The sequence below is a fragment of the Pipistrellus hanaki genome (genome assembly GCF_964339955.1).
Source record: "Pipistrellus hanaki genome assembly, chromosome: 4".
Classification (NCBI taxonomy): Eukaryota; Metazoa; Chordata; class Mammalia; order Chiroptera; family Vespertilionidae; genus Pipistrellus; species Pipistrellus hanaki.
In genome coordinates, this window is record NC_140506.1 from 70122342 (window position 1) to 70142045 (window position 19704).

The 19704-nt window shown below is 42.6% G+C and overlaps 1 protein-coding gene across 1 annotated transcript; it reads right to left on the bottom strand.

The window, feature by feature from the left end:
* Positions 1–5347: 5347 nt before the first annotated feature.
* ZNF394 (zinc finger protein 394) lies at positions 5348–15073 on the bottom strand. Its single transcript, XM_084881422.1, has 3 exons — positions 14193–15073; positions 11510–11630; positions 5348–6416 (listed from the first exon to the last, which is right to left on the bottom strand). The coding sequence occupies exons 1-3, from the start codon at positions 14643–14645 to the stop codon at positions 5353–5355; spliced, it is 1638 nt and encodes a 545-aa protein (XP_084737548.1). The 5' UTR covers positions 14646–15073; the 3' UTR covers positions 5348–5352.
* Between the last annotated feature and the right edge of the window lie 4631 nt (positions 15074–19704).

Below are 19704 nucleotides of genomic sequence, written 5' to 3' on the forward strand. Positions count from 1 at the left end.
ACACAAAATGTTTTGAATATTGGGTGAAGAGTACAGGTTATAAATTAAGGGAAATGGGGAGCCAGTGACGGTTAAGACATGATCAAATGAACATACTTGAACAATGACCCAAGCTGCTGGGTAGAGAATAGATAGTATTTAGTGATCACCTCTTATAGGCATATTGGTATGCTCACATGTATGGTCACTGGAACCACAACCTGAACAAAAGAGACAAATTCAATCGCAGGGAGCTTATATTGAAGTTGTATTTTAGTTTTCCTAATGTTTGCACTTGGGGAATTCCCAGGTGTGCTCTAATTGAATAGAAGTTTTCCCAAGAGGTACCTGGCCTAGACCCTAAATCACATCTTACAAATACCATGTTTCCCCAAAAATAAGATCTACTTACAGGTTTCCTTCTGAGTGAAATATAAGGCATCCCCCAAAAATAAGGCCCCCCCTAGGCTAAACATGAGAGATTTGGTCCACTGATTCTGAAAGAAATGGAGTCACAAGAAATTCACCAGGAAATTCAGGAATTGGATTGTTATGATGATGTTCCAGAAGATGATGACATGATTGTCATTGAATAAATGAGTAAATTCTTGATACTGTAGGATTCCCAGTTTGTCTGGTTTGTGTTGACAACTATCGTACTACCGTACCGTATACAAGTAATAAATTTCCTTTATTTTCATTTAACAATAAATGTGTACCGTATACTTCTTCATAGAAAAATAAGACATCCCCTGAAAATAAGACCTAGCACATCTTTGGGAGCAAAAATTAATATAAGACACTCTTGCCAAAACTGGTTTGGCTCAATGGATAGAGCGTCGGTTTGGGGACTGAAGGGTCCTGGGTTCGATTCCAGTCAAGGGCATGTACCTTGGTTGCGGGCATATCCCCAGTAGGGGGTGTGCAAGAGGCGGCTGATCGATGACTCTCTCCCATCGATGTTTCTAACTCTCTATCTCTCTCCCTTCCTCTCTGAACAAAATCAATAAAATATATATTTTTAAAAAAAATAAATTAAAAAAATATATAAGACACTTATTTTCGGGGAAACAGGGTATTAGAGAACATAGGTTATTATCCAATTAGCCACCAGATGGTGCTATAGGCACAGAAAAAACCTTTGCTTCTCGGTTGGTTGGTTGATTGATTTTCCTAGACGCTAAACAGATGACCTAGAATTTGATTATAGCTGCCAGACCCTCAGACACACAAGGTCTGCAGCTCCTAGCATTTTCCTTAGGGTAGCACAAGGAAGCCACCAAATAATGTGCCTGCTTTTTGTGAAAGAAGAGTAAGAAAGATTATGTCTCTGGATTTGTAATAGATGGGGGGCACCCAATCTTCATCCATTCTTTTGTGCCTATTCCCAAATTTTAAATTGCAGTGTGACCATGGACAATTGTTTCATTTTGTCATAGGTCCCCTACTTTTATATTTTATTTTTTAGAATATATTTTTATTGATTTTTACAGAGAGGAAGGGAGAGGGATAGAGTTAGAAACATCTATGAGAGAGTACATTGATCAGCTGCCTCCTGCACCCCCTGGGGATGTGGCTGCAACCAAGGTACATGCCCTTGACTGGAGAACCTGCGACCCTTCAGTCCACAGGTCGACACTCTATCCACTTATAAATCTCTTCTTTTATTGATGGGCTTTTAGGGTATTTCCACTTTAGGGCTATTACAAAACATGTCAACCATGCCCTTGACTGGAATGGAACCTAGGACTGTTCAGACCATAGGCCAACACTCTTTGCACTAAACTAAACAGGCTAGGGCCTGACAGATTTTTAAAGATTTGATAATCTGTAAGCTGTGAAATAGTAGTATCTAATTGTGGCTTAATTTGCATATCTATTACTACTAATATAATTGAGCAGCTTTTCATTATCATGGGCTGTGATTTCTATTTTGTCTTTTCCTGATTTTAATGTAGTAGAATTTATCAGTCTTTTATAGTGCTTTTTGAATCTTGTTTCAGATTGCAACCAATTTATCAGAAATGTATTTTTCTTCCTAGGCACACAGCTAGATCACATTTCACAGATTGTATTGTTCAACATGTCTAGGTGACTGAGTCCTGACCAAGAGAATGAGTACAGGTGATGTGTGCCACTTCTTGGCGAGGCCCATGAAAGCTCTGACACCTCCGTGCTCTTTTCTTCTTTCCAGTTGACTAGCTTACAAAACCCAGGGCATTTTGGCAGCCATGTGATAGGGCTGCCATCAAACTGATGGCTTGGAGAGCCATCCTGCCAGTCATGTGTATGTGCCTTAAACTTACAGGAGCGAGAACAACTATAGCTTTTGGGGTGTTTTTTAGACCTGTTATCACAAGTTAACTGAATTCATGTTTAAGACATTCTTCACTAATCTAAGATCAGAAAAAGACCACCTATATTTTTTTCCAAAAGAATTGAAGTGTTTCAATAAAAATAAAAAAAAAAGTTGAATGATTAAACAAATAACTAAGCTTGGTCTTTTAGCAGTTTCTGGTATGGATATAGTTGTGTTTTATCCCAAAATGTATATGATGAAGCCCTAAATCATAGTGCCTCAAAATGTGATTGTGTTTGGAGACAGGGCCTTTTAGGAGGTGATTAAGTTAAAATGAAGTCACTAGGGTGGGCTGAAATCTTATCTGACTGGTGTCCTTATGAAATGGAAATTTGGAAGACCACTTGAAGACACAGGGAAAAGACAGCCATGTATAAGCCAAGGAAAGAGGCCTCAGAAGGAACCAACCCTGCCAACATGCTGATCTTGGAGTCCCTAGCCCTAGTTGGGGTGTGAGAAAAATTATATTTATCATCCCAGTCTTTTTTTTTTTTTATGACATCAAAGCAGACTAAGACACCCTTCATAATATAGGGATGAGAGATTACATAAACACATTAATTTACTGTATATAGTAGTTGGTATGGTAAACAATAAATAAAACCTACCGATAGTGTTAGTAAAGAAAACATTTTGGGATAGGATACTTGAGAAGCAAAAATTTTAAATTGTTTTATGAGAGTGGAATTTTTCCTTTGTTATTTGTGATTTAGGGACCAAGGAAAGGAAGATGGAATTAAAAGCAGAGGAAACATCTTGATCAAAGGCATATCTGGGGGAAATTCAAGTACCGTATTTTTCGGACCATAAGACGCACTTTTTTCCCCCAGAAGTGGGGGGAAAAAGTCCCTGCGTCTTATGGTCCAAATATAGCCTACACATATACTGTAAAAAAAAAGTTTTTTTACTTGCCCGGCTCTGTGTGGTCTCTGTGTGCTTGCCCGGCTCTAAAATGGTTCTAAATGCTGCTGTTTACTTTACAGGGTTGATTACATGTGTTTATGACTGTGATGTTGGGTTTTAATGCACATAAAATATTTTAGGACACTATTTGTTTCAGAATCTTTTTTTCTTCATTTCCCTTCTCTAAAAACTGGTGCGTCTTATGGTCCGGTGCGTCTTATGGTCCGAAAAATACGGTAGTATATAGGTAGCAGTACATGTCTCTAGAAGGTGGATAAAAACTAAAATTGGAGAGAGGACAGTTCATTCTAAGTTTGCAGAGTTACTATAGTAAAAACAATAGGATCAGTACCTGTACCAGGTTATATACTATATATCACTATTTGACTTTGGGAAAATACCCTTGATAAGCTTAGAGAAAATACCACTGTGATACAGCTCATGGCTTGCTTAAACTTTTATCATTCCCTCATTCTCAGTTATTTTAATACTGAATCTCATTTAAATAAAAAGTTAAAGATACCTAGGCCAGCCCTTTCATAGTCCCTCCTGTTGGTTACAAGGAAGATCAAAGGAGAAAGCACATACTACTATTCTACCACATCCAAGATGGAGATGAGATCTGAAAGGCAATTACTTTGGTTTCAGTTTTTGTACATTTAGGGGAAAAATATGAGGTAAAGTGACAATGCTAGAGTAGAACTCTCAGAACATAATTGGTGTTTGCTTCAGGGCAAATTGGGAAGTTGTATTGAAAGCCAAAAATAGCTCACACACTGATCAGATTTCTACCTGGGAGACAGCCTTAGATTTTAGAGAACAATCCAAATGATGCCAAAATTACATTAACATTCACTACATACTGCCTTGCCTCCATTGTTACATCCATTTGTTGGAATATGATGCAGCCATTGCATAAAGGTTATAAAAACTATATAAAATCCTTAAGACCTAATGTTAAATACATAAAATGTAAAAACTAATTTTTATTATACAAAAATATCAGGAAAAATCAGAAGGAAATACAGTCGACTCTTAAACAACACAGGTGAACTGCAAAGGTCCACTTATACACAAACTTTTTCAATAAATATACAGGCAGCATGCTGTACTTAAAGGTTTCACATCTGTGGATACAACCAATTGCTGATGGAAGACAGTATTTTCAATCTGTGGTTGGAAATTTGCATACATAGAATGCTGATTATATGCATTTTCCTATATCATCATTTAATATAAGGGACTTGAGCATATGCAGATTTTTATCTGCAGGGGATTGAAGCCAATCCCCACAGATATCTAGGGATGACTTAAATATTGGGGGAGTCTAATTATACATGGATTTTTTCACTGTGCAGGGTGTAGGCACCCCTAACCCTCACGTAGTTCAATGGTTAACTGTAAATGCCAGTAACAGATCAAGTGTGAGAGTTTGGGTCATTTTCTCCCTTGTTGTTTTCCCAAATATCCAGTAATGTGCTTATATCCCTTTAGTTTTTAAAAAAAAAAAAAAAAAGTTCAGAAAGAATTTAGATGCAATGCATGTTACCAGTGTACAGAACTGGAAAAAGATGGATTTAGGCTCTAATCCAAGTTTTTATTTGTGCCTACAGTTTAACACAATAGGGAAAGAGGGACTCAGCAAAACTGAGTATTTTAAAAGTCAAAAACATAGAGTGGCTCTTGTATTCACTGAACTGAATGTATGAGGTGTTTTGTATGAGAAAGTACTTGAAATTCTCTCTACCGTCTAAGTAGAAGATAATGGTAAGTTACTAAAATGAATTCTTGGGGAAGTAATGGGAGTGCAGAAGATTTGAACGAAGAGCAGCAGAGGTAAGAAGGGTGGAGAGACAAGGACAGACTGTTGTACCCTTCTCAGAAGTCTCCTCCACAGGTCCACCTGGTGGAGGGGCTCCCAACTTACGTGCTTCTCCTTCCTAGCAATACTCTATGAACATTACGCCTTGAAATTTAAGTCAGACTGAATCTATCTTGGTTGTGATGCCCAAGGAAATATGACCCACGATTGACTGAAATACACCAAACGCCAGAGAATGTAGTTTCAGGGCAATAATAAAATGAAAGAAAACAGCTCATGCAGAATCATGTCAAAAGGATGGGGTTTTATTTCTGTGGATCCTTTGGTGTCGAATAAGGTGTGGACTCTGTCTAAAGCTTTCCCCACATTCAAGACATTTATAAGGTCTTTCTCCAGTGTGAGTTCTCTGGTGTATAATGAGGGTCGCACTCTGACTGAAGCGTTTCCCACAGACAGAACATTCATAAGGCTTCTCCCCGGTGTGGGTTCTCTGGTGTTTAGAGAGGTCAGAGCACCGTTTGAAGCTTTTCTCACATTCTTCACATGTATAGGGTCTTTCCCCTTTATGGATTCTCTGATGTCTAAAGCGGTTGGAAATACGGCAGGTCTCCCCACATTCAGTACATTTGTAGTGTTTCTCTCCTATGTGGATTCGTTGATGCCGATTGAGATGTGAGCTCTGCCTGAAGCTGTCCCCACATTTGGGACATGTGTATGGCTTTTCCCCTGTATGTGTCCTCTGGTGTTTAATCAAGGCAGCACTCTGACTGAAGCTCTTCCCACATTCTTTGCATTCGTAGGGTTTCTCCCCAGTGTGGATTCTCAGGTGTTTTAAGAGGTCAGAACGCTGTTTGAAACCCTTTCCACAGTTATCACATTTATAAGGTCTTTCTTCACGGAGCTGCCTTTGGGTCTGAAAAAGGCCTGAAGTATGGAAATTTTCCACATTGTCAATAGATTTGTGCGGTTTCATCACTATATCTAAACTCTGCTTGCACTTGCCACGTTCAGCACCATTAACAGACCTCTCTGCTGTCAGACCATGCCTACAAAGAACCAAGTTTGAACTTCTGGCACTATTCCCAATTTCATTATTTTTGGAATCTCCCTCTTCTGAGGGAACATTCTTGAGATCTGAGATGCTGGTGAGTCTTTGCTCCTCAGGAGAATTTTCAAGTTTCAGGAATAAAGGGTTTCTCGAGTGCTTTTCTACCGTCTGCTCATGGGTGTCACCGCATTCGGACAACAGGGGAGCATTCCCCTGGGACCTTTCTTGTAGCTGCATCTGTGGCTCTACTTCTAGAATTTCTTGCTTTGGAATCCACTCTTTGTTCTCTGTTCTGGTTTCCAAACCTGAAACATTAAAATACAAATTGATGACATTTCATCCTGTGTAAGAGTGAAATAAACAAGTGCTAGCAGAAAAATAGCCCTAACAATAACCTTTTTAATGTCGATGAAACTACTCCTGAAGTTGAATTTAGTTAACCTGTCAGATGTGTTCACACTTTCCTGTACAAACCCCATTTCTTCGCTTTTATACTTGTGCCTGCACCCACCAACCCATCTCTTATCCCCCTGCCCCACTCCACTACTCTATGAGTTACCACATTATGACAGGGTGTCAAGAGAGGTGGTATAGCTTTTATCCTATGGCTGAAGGATGGTTTGACAAAGAGAAATTCTATTCATGATGAGTTACTGTATTAGACATACCAGGCACCTCCAATGTCTGAAGACAGAGTCTGTATGGGAGATATATCTAGTACTGATTGAAAGTCTATAATGGAACAGTCAAGACACCAGAGTCTATCCCCCAATCCAGAATTCTTACAGTTTACTCTCCAAGAAGGCCAGACCAGGTAAGTTCCGGATCAGGGGAATCAGGTGCAGTTAAAGAACAGGTGACAAGTACCATTAGCATATCAGGACAATCAAGTGAAAACTAATACACAAATTTGTAAAAACCCAATGTACTGTCCTCTCCTCAAGCTCAAACTACTGGCTCCAAAGCTTATGTTCTCCAGACAGAAAGGGCAGGAAAATTTTTTTTCAAATCCTCACCTGAGAATATGTTTATTGATTTTTAGAGAGGAAGGGGGAGAAACATTGATCAGTTGCCTCCCAATATGTGCCCCTATCAGGGATCAAAACTGCAACTTCTTTGGTGTACAGGATGATGCTCCAACCAACTGAGCCACATGGCTGGGGCAAGGGCAGAAAATTTTATGGCAGGAATTTCATAGGCTTATTCCCTATTGCAGTGGTCAGCAAACTCGTTAGTCAACAGAGCCAAATATCAACAGTACAACGATTGAAATTTCTTTTGAGAGCCACATTTTTTAAACTTAAACTATATAGGTAGGTACACTGTTATTAACTTAATTAGGGTGCTCCTAACCTGGCCTTTGCTAAAAACTCAAGGGGCCAAAGAGCTGCATGTGGCTCACGAGCCACAGTTTGCCAACCACTGCCTTATTGTATTCCCATCTAAAATAGCACCTGGTTTACTGCAGCTACTCAATAAAATATCTGCTGAATAATCTCTTGTTGAAATATTTGTTGGAAAAGAAAGCTAAGGAGATCTCCTAGAAAGTGAAATAAAAGATAAAGAAATAGAAAACGGATTGGGGACTTGACAGAATCAATTCATGAGTTCCAACATCCAAATGAAAGAAATCCCAGTAACAACATAGTAAAAATGAGATAAAAATAAGTGTACAGATAGATTAAAAAAATACTATAGAAAATTTCTCAAAACTCAAAGATACGGGTTTCTGCAACTACTCAGGGCAATGAATGGGGGCGGAAAACACATACCTCACATTAAGCCATATCCATTGTGAAATTTCATAGTAGCAGGAATAAAGAAAAGCTTCTAAAGGCTTCTACACAGAACAAACTGATTATATGCCAAGGATAAAATATCACAGTGACAAAAGATTTCTCAATAGCAACATGGCATACTGGCCAGAAAATTCAGTCTTCAAAATTCAAACATATTATTTCTAATACTGAATGCTATATCCAGCCACACTATAATACGAATGTAAGAGAGGACTAAATATACTTCCTGACATTGACAAAGTTTCAAAAAATTTAGCTCCCAAGTATATGTTCTCTGGAACACACTAGAAGAGTTCTCCACCAAATCAAGGGGTTAAAATGAAGGAAGAAATTGTATGGGATCTGGGAGGGGGGTGGGGGGGAAGAATTTCCAGGGTGATACTGAAGAAGTCAACAGATCTGGAGAAGAAGCCTATTCACACTGGAGCAGATTCCCCTCAGGGGATATGAAAATGATGGCATATCTGATGTATATGCTGAAAGGAGTTTTACATTTCTAACAGAAAGCTTGTGAGTGAACTAGTGTTCAGTAGTTAGAAAAGTAAGCACATGCAAAATGAGGCATTTTTAATTCCAGGAAAACCATAAAAGGAAAGTGTAAAAGCTATAAAAGTTTTATTCAATATGTGGGTGAATGTAGATAGTATTTTGTTTTTTTAGATTCAATTGTTGATATGTTTTTATTGCCATTTTGTTGTTCATATTTTTAATCTTTTTTTCCTTCTCTTTTTACTAATTTTTATTTTTTTTTTATTTTTTAATTTTTTATTTTATTATTTTTTTTTTAAATATATTTTATTGATTTTATACAGAGAGGAAGGGAGAGAGATAGAGAGTTAGAAACATCGATGAGAGAGTCATCAATCAGCTGCCTCTTACACACCCCCTACCGGGGATATGCCCGCAACCAAGGTACATGCCCTTGACCGGAATCGAACCCGGGACCCTTCAGTCCCCAAGCTGACACTCTATCCATTGAGCCAAACCGGTCCCAGCTCTTTTTACTTATTTTTAATATATACATTAAAAATATTAAAGGCCCCATGCACGAATTCATGCGCCAGTGGGTCCCTCGGCCTGGCCTGCTGGATCAGGCCAAAACCAGCTCTCCAACATCCTCCAAGGGGTCCTAGATTGCAAGAGGGCGCAGGCCAGGCCAAGGGACCCCACCAATGCATGATGGGGGCCGGGGAAGGACTTGGGGAGTGCTCCAGGGCATGTCTAGCCAGTCTTGTTCAGTCCCGATCTGCCAGACCCCAGCAGCAAGCTAACCTACAGGTCATAGCATCTGCCCCCTGGTGGTCAGTGCACGTCATAGCGAGCGGTTGAGTGGCCTTAGCATATCATTAGCATATTATGCTTTGATTGTTTGAATGGCCGACAGGTCAAACAGACACTTAGCATATTAGGTTTTTATTATATAGAATATAATAAAATATATATTTTTTTAAAAAAGAGACAGCTCTAACTGGTTTGGCTCAGTGGATAGAGTGTCAGCCTGTGTACTGAAGGGTCCCAGGTTCGATTCCAGTCAAGGGTACGTGCCTTGGTTGCAGGTACATTCCCAGTGGGGGGGAGGGGGGTGTGTGCAGAAGGCAGCTGATCGATGTTTCTCTCTCATCGATGTTTCTGACTCTATCCCTCTCTCCCTTCCTCTCTGTAAAAAAATCAAAAAATATATTTAAAAAAAAAAAAGAAACAATGATGAGAGAGAATCATTGATTGGCTATCTTCTACACACTGACACTGGGGATCAACCCCACAACCCAGCATGTGCCCTGACTGGGAATCAAACTGTGACCTCTTGGTTCATAGGTCAATGCTCAACCATGAGCCACGCCTGCTGGGCTCTTCAATTTTTAAAGGGAATACTTAGACGACTATGTTAAGACATCATGCCGTCAGCTGAACAGCAAATGTTGATAAGGATAGAGAAAGAATTATTGTATACTGCTTGTATTCTTCTGGGCAGTAAGACAGGCAAATATCCCTAAGTATATTCTTCTCAGAAACTCCTACAGCGAGAAAGACACAAGAATGTTCAGTGTACTGTTGGTAATGGTGAAAAACTGGAAGCCTTAATCTCCATTGGCAGGAGAATGGATAAATGAACTTGGGAACATTCTACAATGTATATATGGATGTTAAAATGAATTAACTAGAGTGATATCAACGTGGATAAATCTCAAAATGTAGTGTTGGGAAAAGGCAAGGTGCAATGAAATCATACAATAATATACACTGAGTGGCCAGATTATGATGATCACCCCATCAGTACTTCTTTGAGTCAACTCTGCCTTCAATTCTGCAGTGATTCTTCTTGGCACTGACTCCACGAGATGTTGAAAGTGATGTGAGGAACCTGACACCATGCCTGATGAACAGCACTGCCCAGTTCTGTGAGATTTGATGGTTGTGGAACCAGTTAACTTCGTCCCACAAATGCTCAATTGGATTGCGATCTGGTGATTGTGGGGGCCACCTAAGCAAGGTAAAGTCTCCCTCATGTTCTTGAAACCATTCCTGCACAATACAGCACCGTGGCATGGCGCACTGTCTTGTCAGAAGAAGCCATCTCCATTGGGATACGCCATCAACATGATAGGATGAACTTGATCACCAATGATACTTAGGTATGTTGTGCTATTCAGATGTTGTTCCACATGAATTAAAGGGCCCAAATCATGCCAGGAAAACATACCCCAAACCATAACACTGCTCCCACCAGCTTGAAGGATTGTACTCATGCATGAGGGGTGCATGCTTTTATGCTATTTCCGTGAAATTCTCACTCTGCCATCTGCATGATGCAACTGCAAACGTGATTCATTGGACTACATGGCTTTTTTCCAATGCTCGACTGTCCAATCCTTGTGTTCCTGTGCGAATTGGGGATATTTTACCTTGGTAACTGCAGACAGCAAAGGTGTTCGAACAGGCCTTCGGCTTCCATATCCCATAAGATGCAGTGTATGGCTAATTTGCCTACAAACGTCAGGTGGTCATAATAATCTGGCCACTCAGTGTATATATACCATAAAAACATGTTAAAGTAGTATATAAATGTTTATATAATCACATTTATATATTTACATGTTTATGTACATGTTTACACACACATATAGAGGGAAAGAGTGTGTATATGAGTGTGGCTACATAAATATGTAGAAAGAATATAAAATATACATGGAAATGATAAATACCCACAAGATATTGGTTACCTCTGAAAAAGAAGGGATGCCAGAAGCTTTCAAGGAAGATATGCATATAGCTGTAACATATTTTTGTTAAAAAAAAAAAAAGAAAAAAAAAAAGAGAGAGAGAAGCCAATATGGCAGATATTAAAATCTGATCAACCAAGTGGTAGATACACAGGTGTCCATTGTATTTTTTATACTTTTCTGTATGCATTTTATTGAAACTGAATTAAAACAAGAAGCCTAACAATACAGAATTAAAAAGTCTTACTTAAGGTTACAAAAGAGAACCTTGGACTCTCAACCTATTTCTGTGAGTGGCAGACTGGCTCAGGGATCAAACTGAAGCAAACCCTTCACAAATGACACAGAGCTAGAAACAAGCAAAGTCATAGCACTTACTTGGTAGGTCTGTGCTCCCATAATCCTTTAGCATGTCCTCCCTGTAGAAGTCCCTCTGAACTGGGTCCACATGCTCCCACTCCTCCCAGGTTACAGGTACATCCTTGTCTTTCATCAATCCCTGAAACAAAGAGAGACCTCCCTCAGCACCTGCTGTCCCAGGATACCTTACCACTAGTCCCAGGATAAGGCTAGCCAGAGCCGGCAGGACTGAAGAGGAAGCACTGAGAATGAAGAAACAAAGACTTCTGTTGAGCCTTTACCAGTGAATCATGTACTGACTGGGTAGTTTCAAAATGACCAAAAACAGAAGCTGCCGTTCTCTTGCAATCCCCAAAAGCCATTCTGTGGACTGTCTACACTAACTTGGGGTAAAAGCAAAATAATAATTTGAGTTACATCACTGTGATTTATCAAAATGGAAATATGATGTAGATTAAAAATGTATAGATAACCAGATCAGAGAGTCCACATGAGGAAGCTGGCTCTAAAACAGCTTCCTCATGTGTGAAATGGATATAAATATGTCTTAAGAAGATGAAGGTACCTCATCAGCACAGGTACTCAATAAAATTTCCTTTCCCTTCTTTGACCACTGCAAAATAAGATGATTACCCAACAAGATGATCTTTTGAAAAGGCTTAACGTAAGTTGACTATTTACAGAAGGTAAAGCCACAGTTCTTAGAGAGGGAAGCTTCTAAAACTGGTGCAGAGAGAGGTTCCAGTGATGTCTCACAAACTGACTCCAAAGATCTCACACTCAATGTCAGAGAAGGATTTTTTTTTTTTTTTAATTTTCTACTATGTTTTGACTTTCGGCTGGGAGATGTCCCCTCTGGGTGTAAGCCAATTCTTAGAGAGCCAAAGGTTCAGCTGAGACTGGTTAATCTAGAGCCCTATCTTCTCTATGGGGCCTGCACACCCAAGGAGGCAAGATTCCTCTGCCTTAATCATCCCCCGGTCAGGTACCAGGCGACTAGGAACCCCTGCATAATTTACAGCTGACTACAAGATTTAAACTAAGCAACCCTATTGTTTACCCTGCCATGCTCTTCCTTTCCCTCTGAAACCCCCATTTAGACTCTGGCCTAACGTTTCCCTAGCTCCCGTTATCTGCCCCCTGACTATGACCTGGTGTCTTTCCCAGGAGGTTCTGTGTAGCATGCAGTGCCTCCTGTCTCCAGGACCCGAGTATAGTACATTTCACACCCTCCCCCCTTGCCCAGCCTCTCCTCCATCTCTGTGTAAAGGAAAACCACACCCTTGTGTGTTTTCTCTCCACTTAATACTTCATTACAAACTAGTTCACTTCTAACACCAGATGTGTGTGTTTCCCCACGTCAAGCAATTCTCCAAGGCCAGTTAGCTGTATCCTACAGTTTAACTCAATTCTGATACTACGTACCTGGAGATGGGTTCAGATCCCACAGGTTGAGGAATCAGTCCTACAAGACTGCCCCCTTCCCAACTTCAGATGCTAACTGTAAACCCACCACCTGTTTCTGACCAACAGCTTTAGATCAGAGGTTCCCTGGACCCTGTCTTTGAGTTCAAAATTAATTTCCCGGAGCAGCTTCAGAACTCAGGAAAACAATTTACTTACTAGCCTTAGTCGGCCTGCGGACTGAAGGGTCCCAGGTTCCATTCTGGTCAAGGGCATGTATCTTGGTTGCGGGCATATCCCTTGTAGGGAGTGTGCAGGAGGCAGCTGATCAATGTTTCTCTCTCTCTCTCTCTTTATATATATTTTGTTGATTTCTTACAGAGAGGAAAGAGAGGGATAGAGAGTCAGAAACACTGATGAGAGAGAAACATTGATCAGCTGCCTCCTGCACCCCCCGCCCCCCAGATGTGCCCTCAACCCAGGTACATGCCCTTGACCGGAATCGAACCTGGGACCTTTCAGTCCACAGACCGACACTCTATCCACTGAGCCAAACCGGTTTTGGCAATGTTTCTCTCTTATCCATGTTTCTCTCTCTCTCTCCCTCTCCCTTACTCTCTGTAAAAAAAAAATCAATAAAATATATTTTTAAAACCCACAAAAAACAATTTACTGACTAGATTACCAGTTAATTATAAAAGGTTATAACTCAGAAACAACAAGATAGAGGAGATGCATAGGGCAAGGTCTGGGAAGATCTCATGCTCGGGAGCTTGTCCCCATGGAGCTGGGGTGTATTGCTCTCCCACTAAGTGGATGCACTTACAGTCTGGAATCTCCCTGAATCCCATGCAATTGGAACTTTTATGAAAGCTTCATCACGTAAGTGATCAATAATTAACTCCACTTCCAGCCTCTCTCTCCTCTCTGGAGTACTATTATCAACTGTTGGAGGAGGGAGTCGCCAAACCGTTAAAAAATAAAAAGGGAACCTCACATTCAAAGTGGTGGAGCATTGCTGTTACAGCATTCTGACATCCTTCTTACCCCAATCATCGAGTTATACAAAGGGGTGTCTCAGAATGAGTAAACAACACTCTCGAGTAACTGGTTTTGTGCTGAGCGGTCTCTAGCTCAAGGATCATTTCCTGAATGGACTCGTCCCTGTTTCCCTTCGGAAAGGAAACGTCTTATGCACATTCTAAAGTTCACACAAAATTTAATAAGGAAGAAAAAAGACCTTCTGAAACTCATACACCTCCATTCCCCACACTCCGTCCACCGGCGCACTACGCACCTGGAGGGAGGTTGCACCGAGCGTTCCCTGAAGGGCCCGCACGACGGCCGCAGCCTGGGCGCCGCCCGCGGGGCGGTGCTTCCGCACGCGGTCCTGCAGCTCGGCGGGCAGCGCGGTCAGGAACTGCTCCAGCACCAGCAGCTCCAGGATCTGCTCCTTCGAGTGCACCTCGGGCCTCAGCCACCGGCGACAGAGTTCCCTGAGCCGGTGCAGCGCCTCCTCGGGTCCGGCCACCTCCTGGTAACGGAACCGCCTAAAACACTGCCGACAAGTTTCGGGATCCAGGGAATCCACAGGCGGGCCGGGCTCCCGGGATTCCGGGGAGTCTTCCTCCACTTTCACTATCAGAAGCCCATCGCTCAGGGGCGGCGCGGCGACCCTGGGCCCCGCAGCCGCCGTCCACGCCCCCGCCTCAGCCTCACTGCTTTCTCCCGCGGCCAAGCTCGAGCTCATCTTCCTTCAGCGCGCGCTGACTTCTCCGGAGTTTTGCCGTCAGGTGAGAAGGGAGCAAACCCTGCAAAAACCCACACAACTCATCGTCCTTCCTCAGGTGGCGGCGCAATCTACCCGGCCCCCAGCAGGAGCCCTCCTAACTCCAGCTTTGCCACTTAGGACCGCCCGTCCCGTGACAAAAAAATCAACAAAAACTAGTAACTCTGGCCGGAAGTGCGTCACCGACTCCCTGCGGTACACACCCTCCCGGGCATTTCCGGGGTCTCTCTAGGCGCCCTGGAGGACTGGGATGAATCTTGGTGGTTGGCCGCCCGCCCCTTCTTTTTGTGGAGATTGTAGTCCTTCAGGTTACAGAACTAACCGGTTCTCTTTTTTCTTTTAAAACTTGAATGCCATTCTTTAACGTAGGGGTGTCGAACTCAATCAGAGAAGGGGCCAAAATCTAAAATCCAGCCTAAATCGCGGGCCGGATGGTTTACTGAACAGTCATAAACTGACAATGTCATAAACTGACAGCAGAGTGCAGTGATGACAGCGCGGTGCGGGCCACATTGCAAGGCCTAGCGGGCTGGATTTGGCCCACGGGCCTTGTGTTTGACACATGTGCTTTAACACATTGTCTGTGAATAAAGTTTTAAAGCTTTGTTTTGGGAAAAGTTAAAAATGCAACTGTACAATGAGTTGTAAAAAACATTCACCCATGTGGTATTTATTTGTTTACACAAGAAAGGTTTGTAGAGTATCTTCTACATGACAGAACATCGTGCTTGACACCATAAATGACCTCAAATTGCTCACAATGTCCTGGGATCAGGCTGGAGGCCTGGGCTCCGGATGGCAGTCCTTTATTCTAGGCTGCGAAGGAAGTTGTGGTGCTTGCTTCCAAGCTGGCTGTGTGAATGGTCATCCTTTCTCGCAGGCAGCGAGAAAGGATGGGGGGGGGGGCCCTTCCAGGTTGCCTGGGGGAGTGGGCATAGTTGATCTAGGCAGGGTGGGGCGTCCCAGGATCTCTGCCCTTCTGCACTGATGCCTGAAACTCCCTGGGTTGGGGAAAGACTGATGTTAGGGTCAGAGGAGGGGCAGGGCCTTACCCTGATCTTGAGGCCACAAATCTTGGTTTTCATACTACCTAAGGTGAGGTAAGTGCCCATGATGTTGTTATATGTTTTTCTTGTAATTCCCATATTCATGCTGCTCATATCCCAAGGTCTTCATTTTTTGGGGCTACCTGGGGGTCTATGTCACCCCAGGATGGCTCTATATCTGGTCTCAGTTCCTCTACCTGCCCAATGTTGATCCAGCGGTCTTTCATACCTTCCAGGGTTGGTCTTTGGGGTTGAGGGTTATTAATTTTCATAACAGTTTTTGGCATTGTAGAGACAGGAAGTATGGTATAAAGAAGCACCCTTTCAAGATGTACTCCGTAAATTCTCCAATATTTTTTTTACCAAAATGGAAGTTTTCCTGTCACTGTCCTGTAGAGCACTACCCCCTTGTTTCAGACATCCACCTCTGGCCCTCATAGAGTTTGAACCAGAATTCTGGGGCCATATAGGGGGCAGTGCTACAGAAGGTAGTCAGTTTCTCTTCCATAAATACCCTACTGAGGGCCAAAGTCTGCTAATTTAACATTCATCTCACCATCTAGAAGTATGTTTTCCAGCTTTAGGTCCCAATGTACGATGTGTCTCTGGTGACAGTAATGGACCCCTCATAGTCATTATCGGAACAGAGCTTGGGATTCTTTTTCCATCCCAGGGCTACAGTTCTCTAAGTAGTCAAATAATGTTCCTTCATTGGCATGTTCCATCAAGAGATCCTCGGTGGTAATGACTTCAAACAACTTGGTGATATTAAGATGATCTAGTTCTTTAAGAGAATCAATCTCTTGGGGAACATCATAGAAACTCTGCCAGTTGACAACTTTCACAGCCACCTCTGTGCTGGTGACAATGTGCCTCGCCAGCCTAACCTTGCAAAGGATTCTTTGTCCATGATATTGAGTATGAGGTAGTTGCCAATATGGCACTCCTCGTTGGCAGAGATGGAGCAAAATCATCACACTTGGGTGACTTAAAAAAATAAAAAATATTCTGATATCTGATCCCACTGAAGTGGATTTCTGGGAGGAGGGAGAGAAAGAGGAGGAAGAGGAAGAGAAAAAAAAAAAGAGAGAAAATAAGCCAACTAGTCCATGTCCACTGGTAATTACCAATCAGATTCCTGGGATCTAACAGACTAAAACCTTAGCCCAGCCAGGACCTTATACAGGAGTGATTTGCAATTCCATCACAGTGGCGCCTTATGGATCAATCATGGCTGGGGATAAACCACAGTGGTTTTCTCACTTTTTAGCCTCATGACCCTTTTCTCACTTTTTAGTTCCAGGACCCCCAAAGAGCTTTTTGTTTATGTCTGATATTAAAGATTAATATTTATTTAATCTTTATTTTTAGAAATGAAAATCTATAAGATGAAAAAAAAAAAAAAAAGTCTGACTTAAGTTCATGCTCCACGTCTCAGTTCTAATATCACCTGCTTAGAGAGGACTTCCCTGATCATCCATTCCTACCCACCTCACCCAGTGTATCACGTTTTGAATTTTCATACCACTGACCACAGTGTAACTGATTCTTTTCTAAAAATTTTCACCCAAAGGTATGTTTTATTGATTTTCGTTTTTTAGAGAGGAAGGGAGAGAGAGGGACATCGATTGATTAGAACCCCAACCTGGGATCAAACCCTGCAACCTACGCAATTGCCTTGACTGGGCAATGAACCTGTGACTTTCCAGTGCATGGAATGATGCTACAACAAACTGAGCTAGACCGGCCAGGGCAGTGTTGCTAATTCTTGTTTACTGTATGTCCTTCCCATGAAGGGGGAGCATGACTGTAATGTTCGCTGTGTCTAGTGATTGGCAACAAAGTATTTAATAAATACTTGTTCATTAGATTTAATATAGGAATTTGAGGGAATGGAAGAAAATATGGGCAACTACTATTTAATCAGTGATTCATAAAAAAGAAATCTTTCAGAAATTCATGTTCTGTCAGGCTGGCATGGCTCAGTGGTTGAGCATGGACCTATGAGCCAGAGGTTGCAGTTTGGATTCCTGTTTGGGACACATGCCTGGGTTGCAGGCTAGATCCCCAATGTGGAACCTTTATCATTTCTCTCTCTCTCTACCTCTCCCTTCCTCTCTGAAACCAATAAAAATATATTTATAGCCCTAACCAGTTTGGCTCAGTGGATAGAGCGTTGGACTGTGGACTGAAGGGTCCCAGATTCGATTCCAGTCAAAGGCACATACCTTAGTTTTGGGGCACATCCCCAATGCCGGGTGTGCAGGAGGCAGCTTATTGTTTCTCTCTCATCAGTGTTTCTAACTCTCTATCCCTCTCCCTTCCTCTTTGTAAATATATATATATATATATATATATATATATATACACACACACACATATATATATATAAGAATATATATTTATAAAAAATACAGCGCTTCCCCCCCCCCATCCCCCCCATCAATTTGAGCCTCTCCAGCTAAAGGTCTCTCTGGAGATAGTAGGGGATTTTTCTGAATTTCTTCATTCCCATAAGGTAGACCACAGCGCTAGCAAGTCAGTCTCCAAACCTCATCCCTGATTGGTGAAAAATTCATCCCAAACACTAAAAAACAACTCTTCAGTAGACCCAAGGATGTGTGCTTTCTGATTCAGAATGGAGTAGGTAAGCCTCATTTGAGCGATATGTAAAAGAGTGGTGACAAGCCTCTTGTCTCACCTGTCAAACAGCAACGTATGCAAACATGGGAAATTATTAAGGATGGGATCCTCCTGGCTGAAGAAGCCCAGCATAGATGATTTCCCTACTTTGCAACGAAGCGAGGTTTCGGCATCCATTCTCTCCCAGGTAGAAGGTAACGTACTTCACCAAACGGCCTTCCAGCTCCGGGCGTTGGAGGAAACGCCTCCCTGCTCTCCCGCACTCTGATAGGCCCGCGAAACGAGAGCCGCGGCCCGATTGGTTAGCGGGCACGTTCCGCGCGGCGCTTCCTGGGAGATGTAGTCCTGGTAGCCGCTGGCTCCCGGGACTCGCGAGTTTGATGTTGGAGATTTTAGCACAGAGAGCTGAGATGGTAAAAGAGGCGGGCGTGTCTGGAAACGGGGTGCGGGGAGTGCTGAGATTCGTGTGAAGAAACCGAAGGGTTCAAAATTAAAGGGAAGTGACAGCCGTGGGCTTGCAGAAAGGTACGGACCCTACTCGGAATGGGGGGCGTAGGGCGTTGAGAGTTGGGGAGCGCAAGTTCTACAGCAAATCGGATGCTAGCAACTGTCGCCTCAGCAACAGCTCCGGACACCTCCGACCCCGCCCCCTGCCTGCCCGCCTAGGAAAAAGGAGGAGACCAGGAGGAGACCGAGCTGTTTAAATTGCTTTGGGGGAGCGGAAACCGGTTTGACTCAGTGGATAGAGCGCCGGCCTGTGGACTGAAAGGTCCCGGGTTCGATTCCGGGCAAGGGCATGTATCTTGGTTGTGGGCACATCCCCAGCAAGGGTGTGCAGGAGGCAGCTGGTCGATGTTTCTCTCTCATTGATGTTTCTGGCTCTCTATCCCTCTCCCTTTCTCTCTGTAAAAAATCAATAAACTATATTTAAAAAATAAAAATAAGTAAATTGCTTTGGGTTTGCCCTGGCTGGTTTGGTCAGTGGATAGAGCATTGCACTGCAGATTGGAAGGTCCCGCGTTCAATTCCAGTCGGGGGCACATGGTTGCGGGTTCCATCCCCATGGGGGTGTGCAGGAGGCAGCCGATCAGTGATACTCTCATCATTGATGTTTCTGTCTCTCTCCCCTCCCCCTCTCCCTTATTCTCTGAAATCAATAAAAAATATTTTAGCCGAGACCGGTTTGGCTCAGTGGATAGAGCATCGGCCTGCGGACTGAAGGGTCCGGGGATCGATTCCGGTCAGGGGCATGTACCTTGGTTGCAGGCGCATCCCCGGTGGGGGGTGTGCAAGAGGCAGCTGATTGATGTTTCTCTCTCATCGATGTTTCT

Excerpts from the sequence above, each read along its gene's own strand:
- ZNF394 (XM_084881422.1), bottom strand. The coding sequence starts at position 14,645 with ATGAGCTCGAGCTTGGCCGCGGGAGAAAGCAGTGAGGCTGAGGCGGGG. Across the intron at positions 11,631-14,192 it reads TCGGTGCAACCTCCCTCCAG|GGATTGATGAAAGACAAGGA; the intron begins GTGCGTAGTGCG and ends TCTTTGTTTCAG. Across the intron at positions 6,417-11,509 it reads TGGGAGCACAGACCTACCAA|GTTTGGAAACCAGAACAGAG; the intron begins GTAAGTGCTATG and ends TTAATGTTTCAG.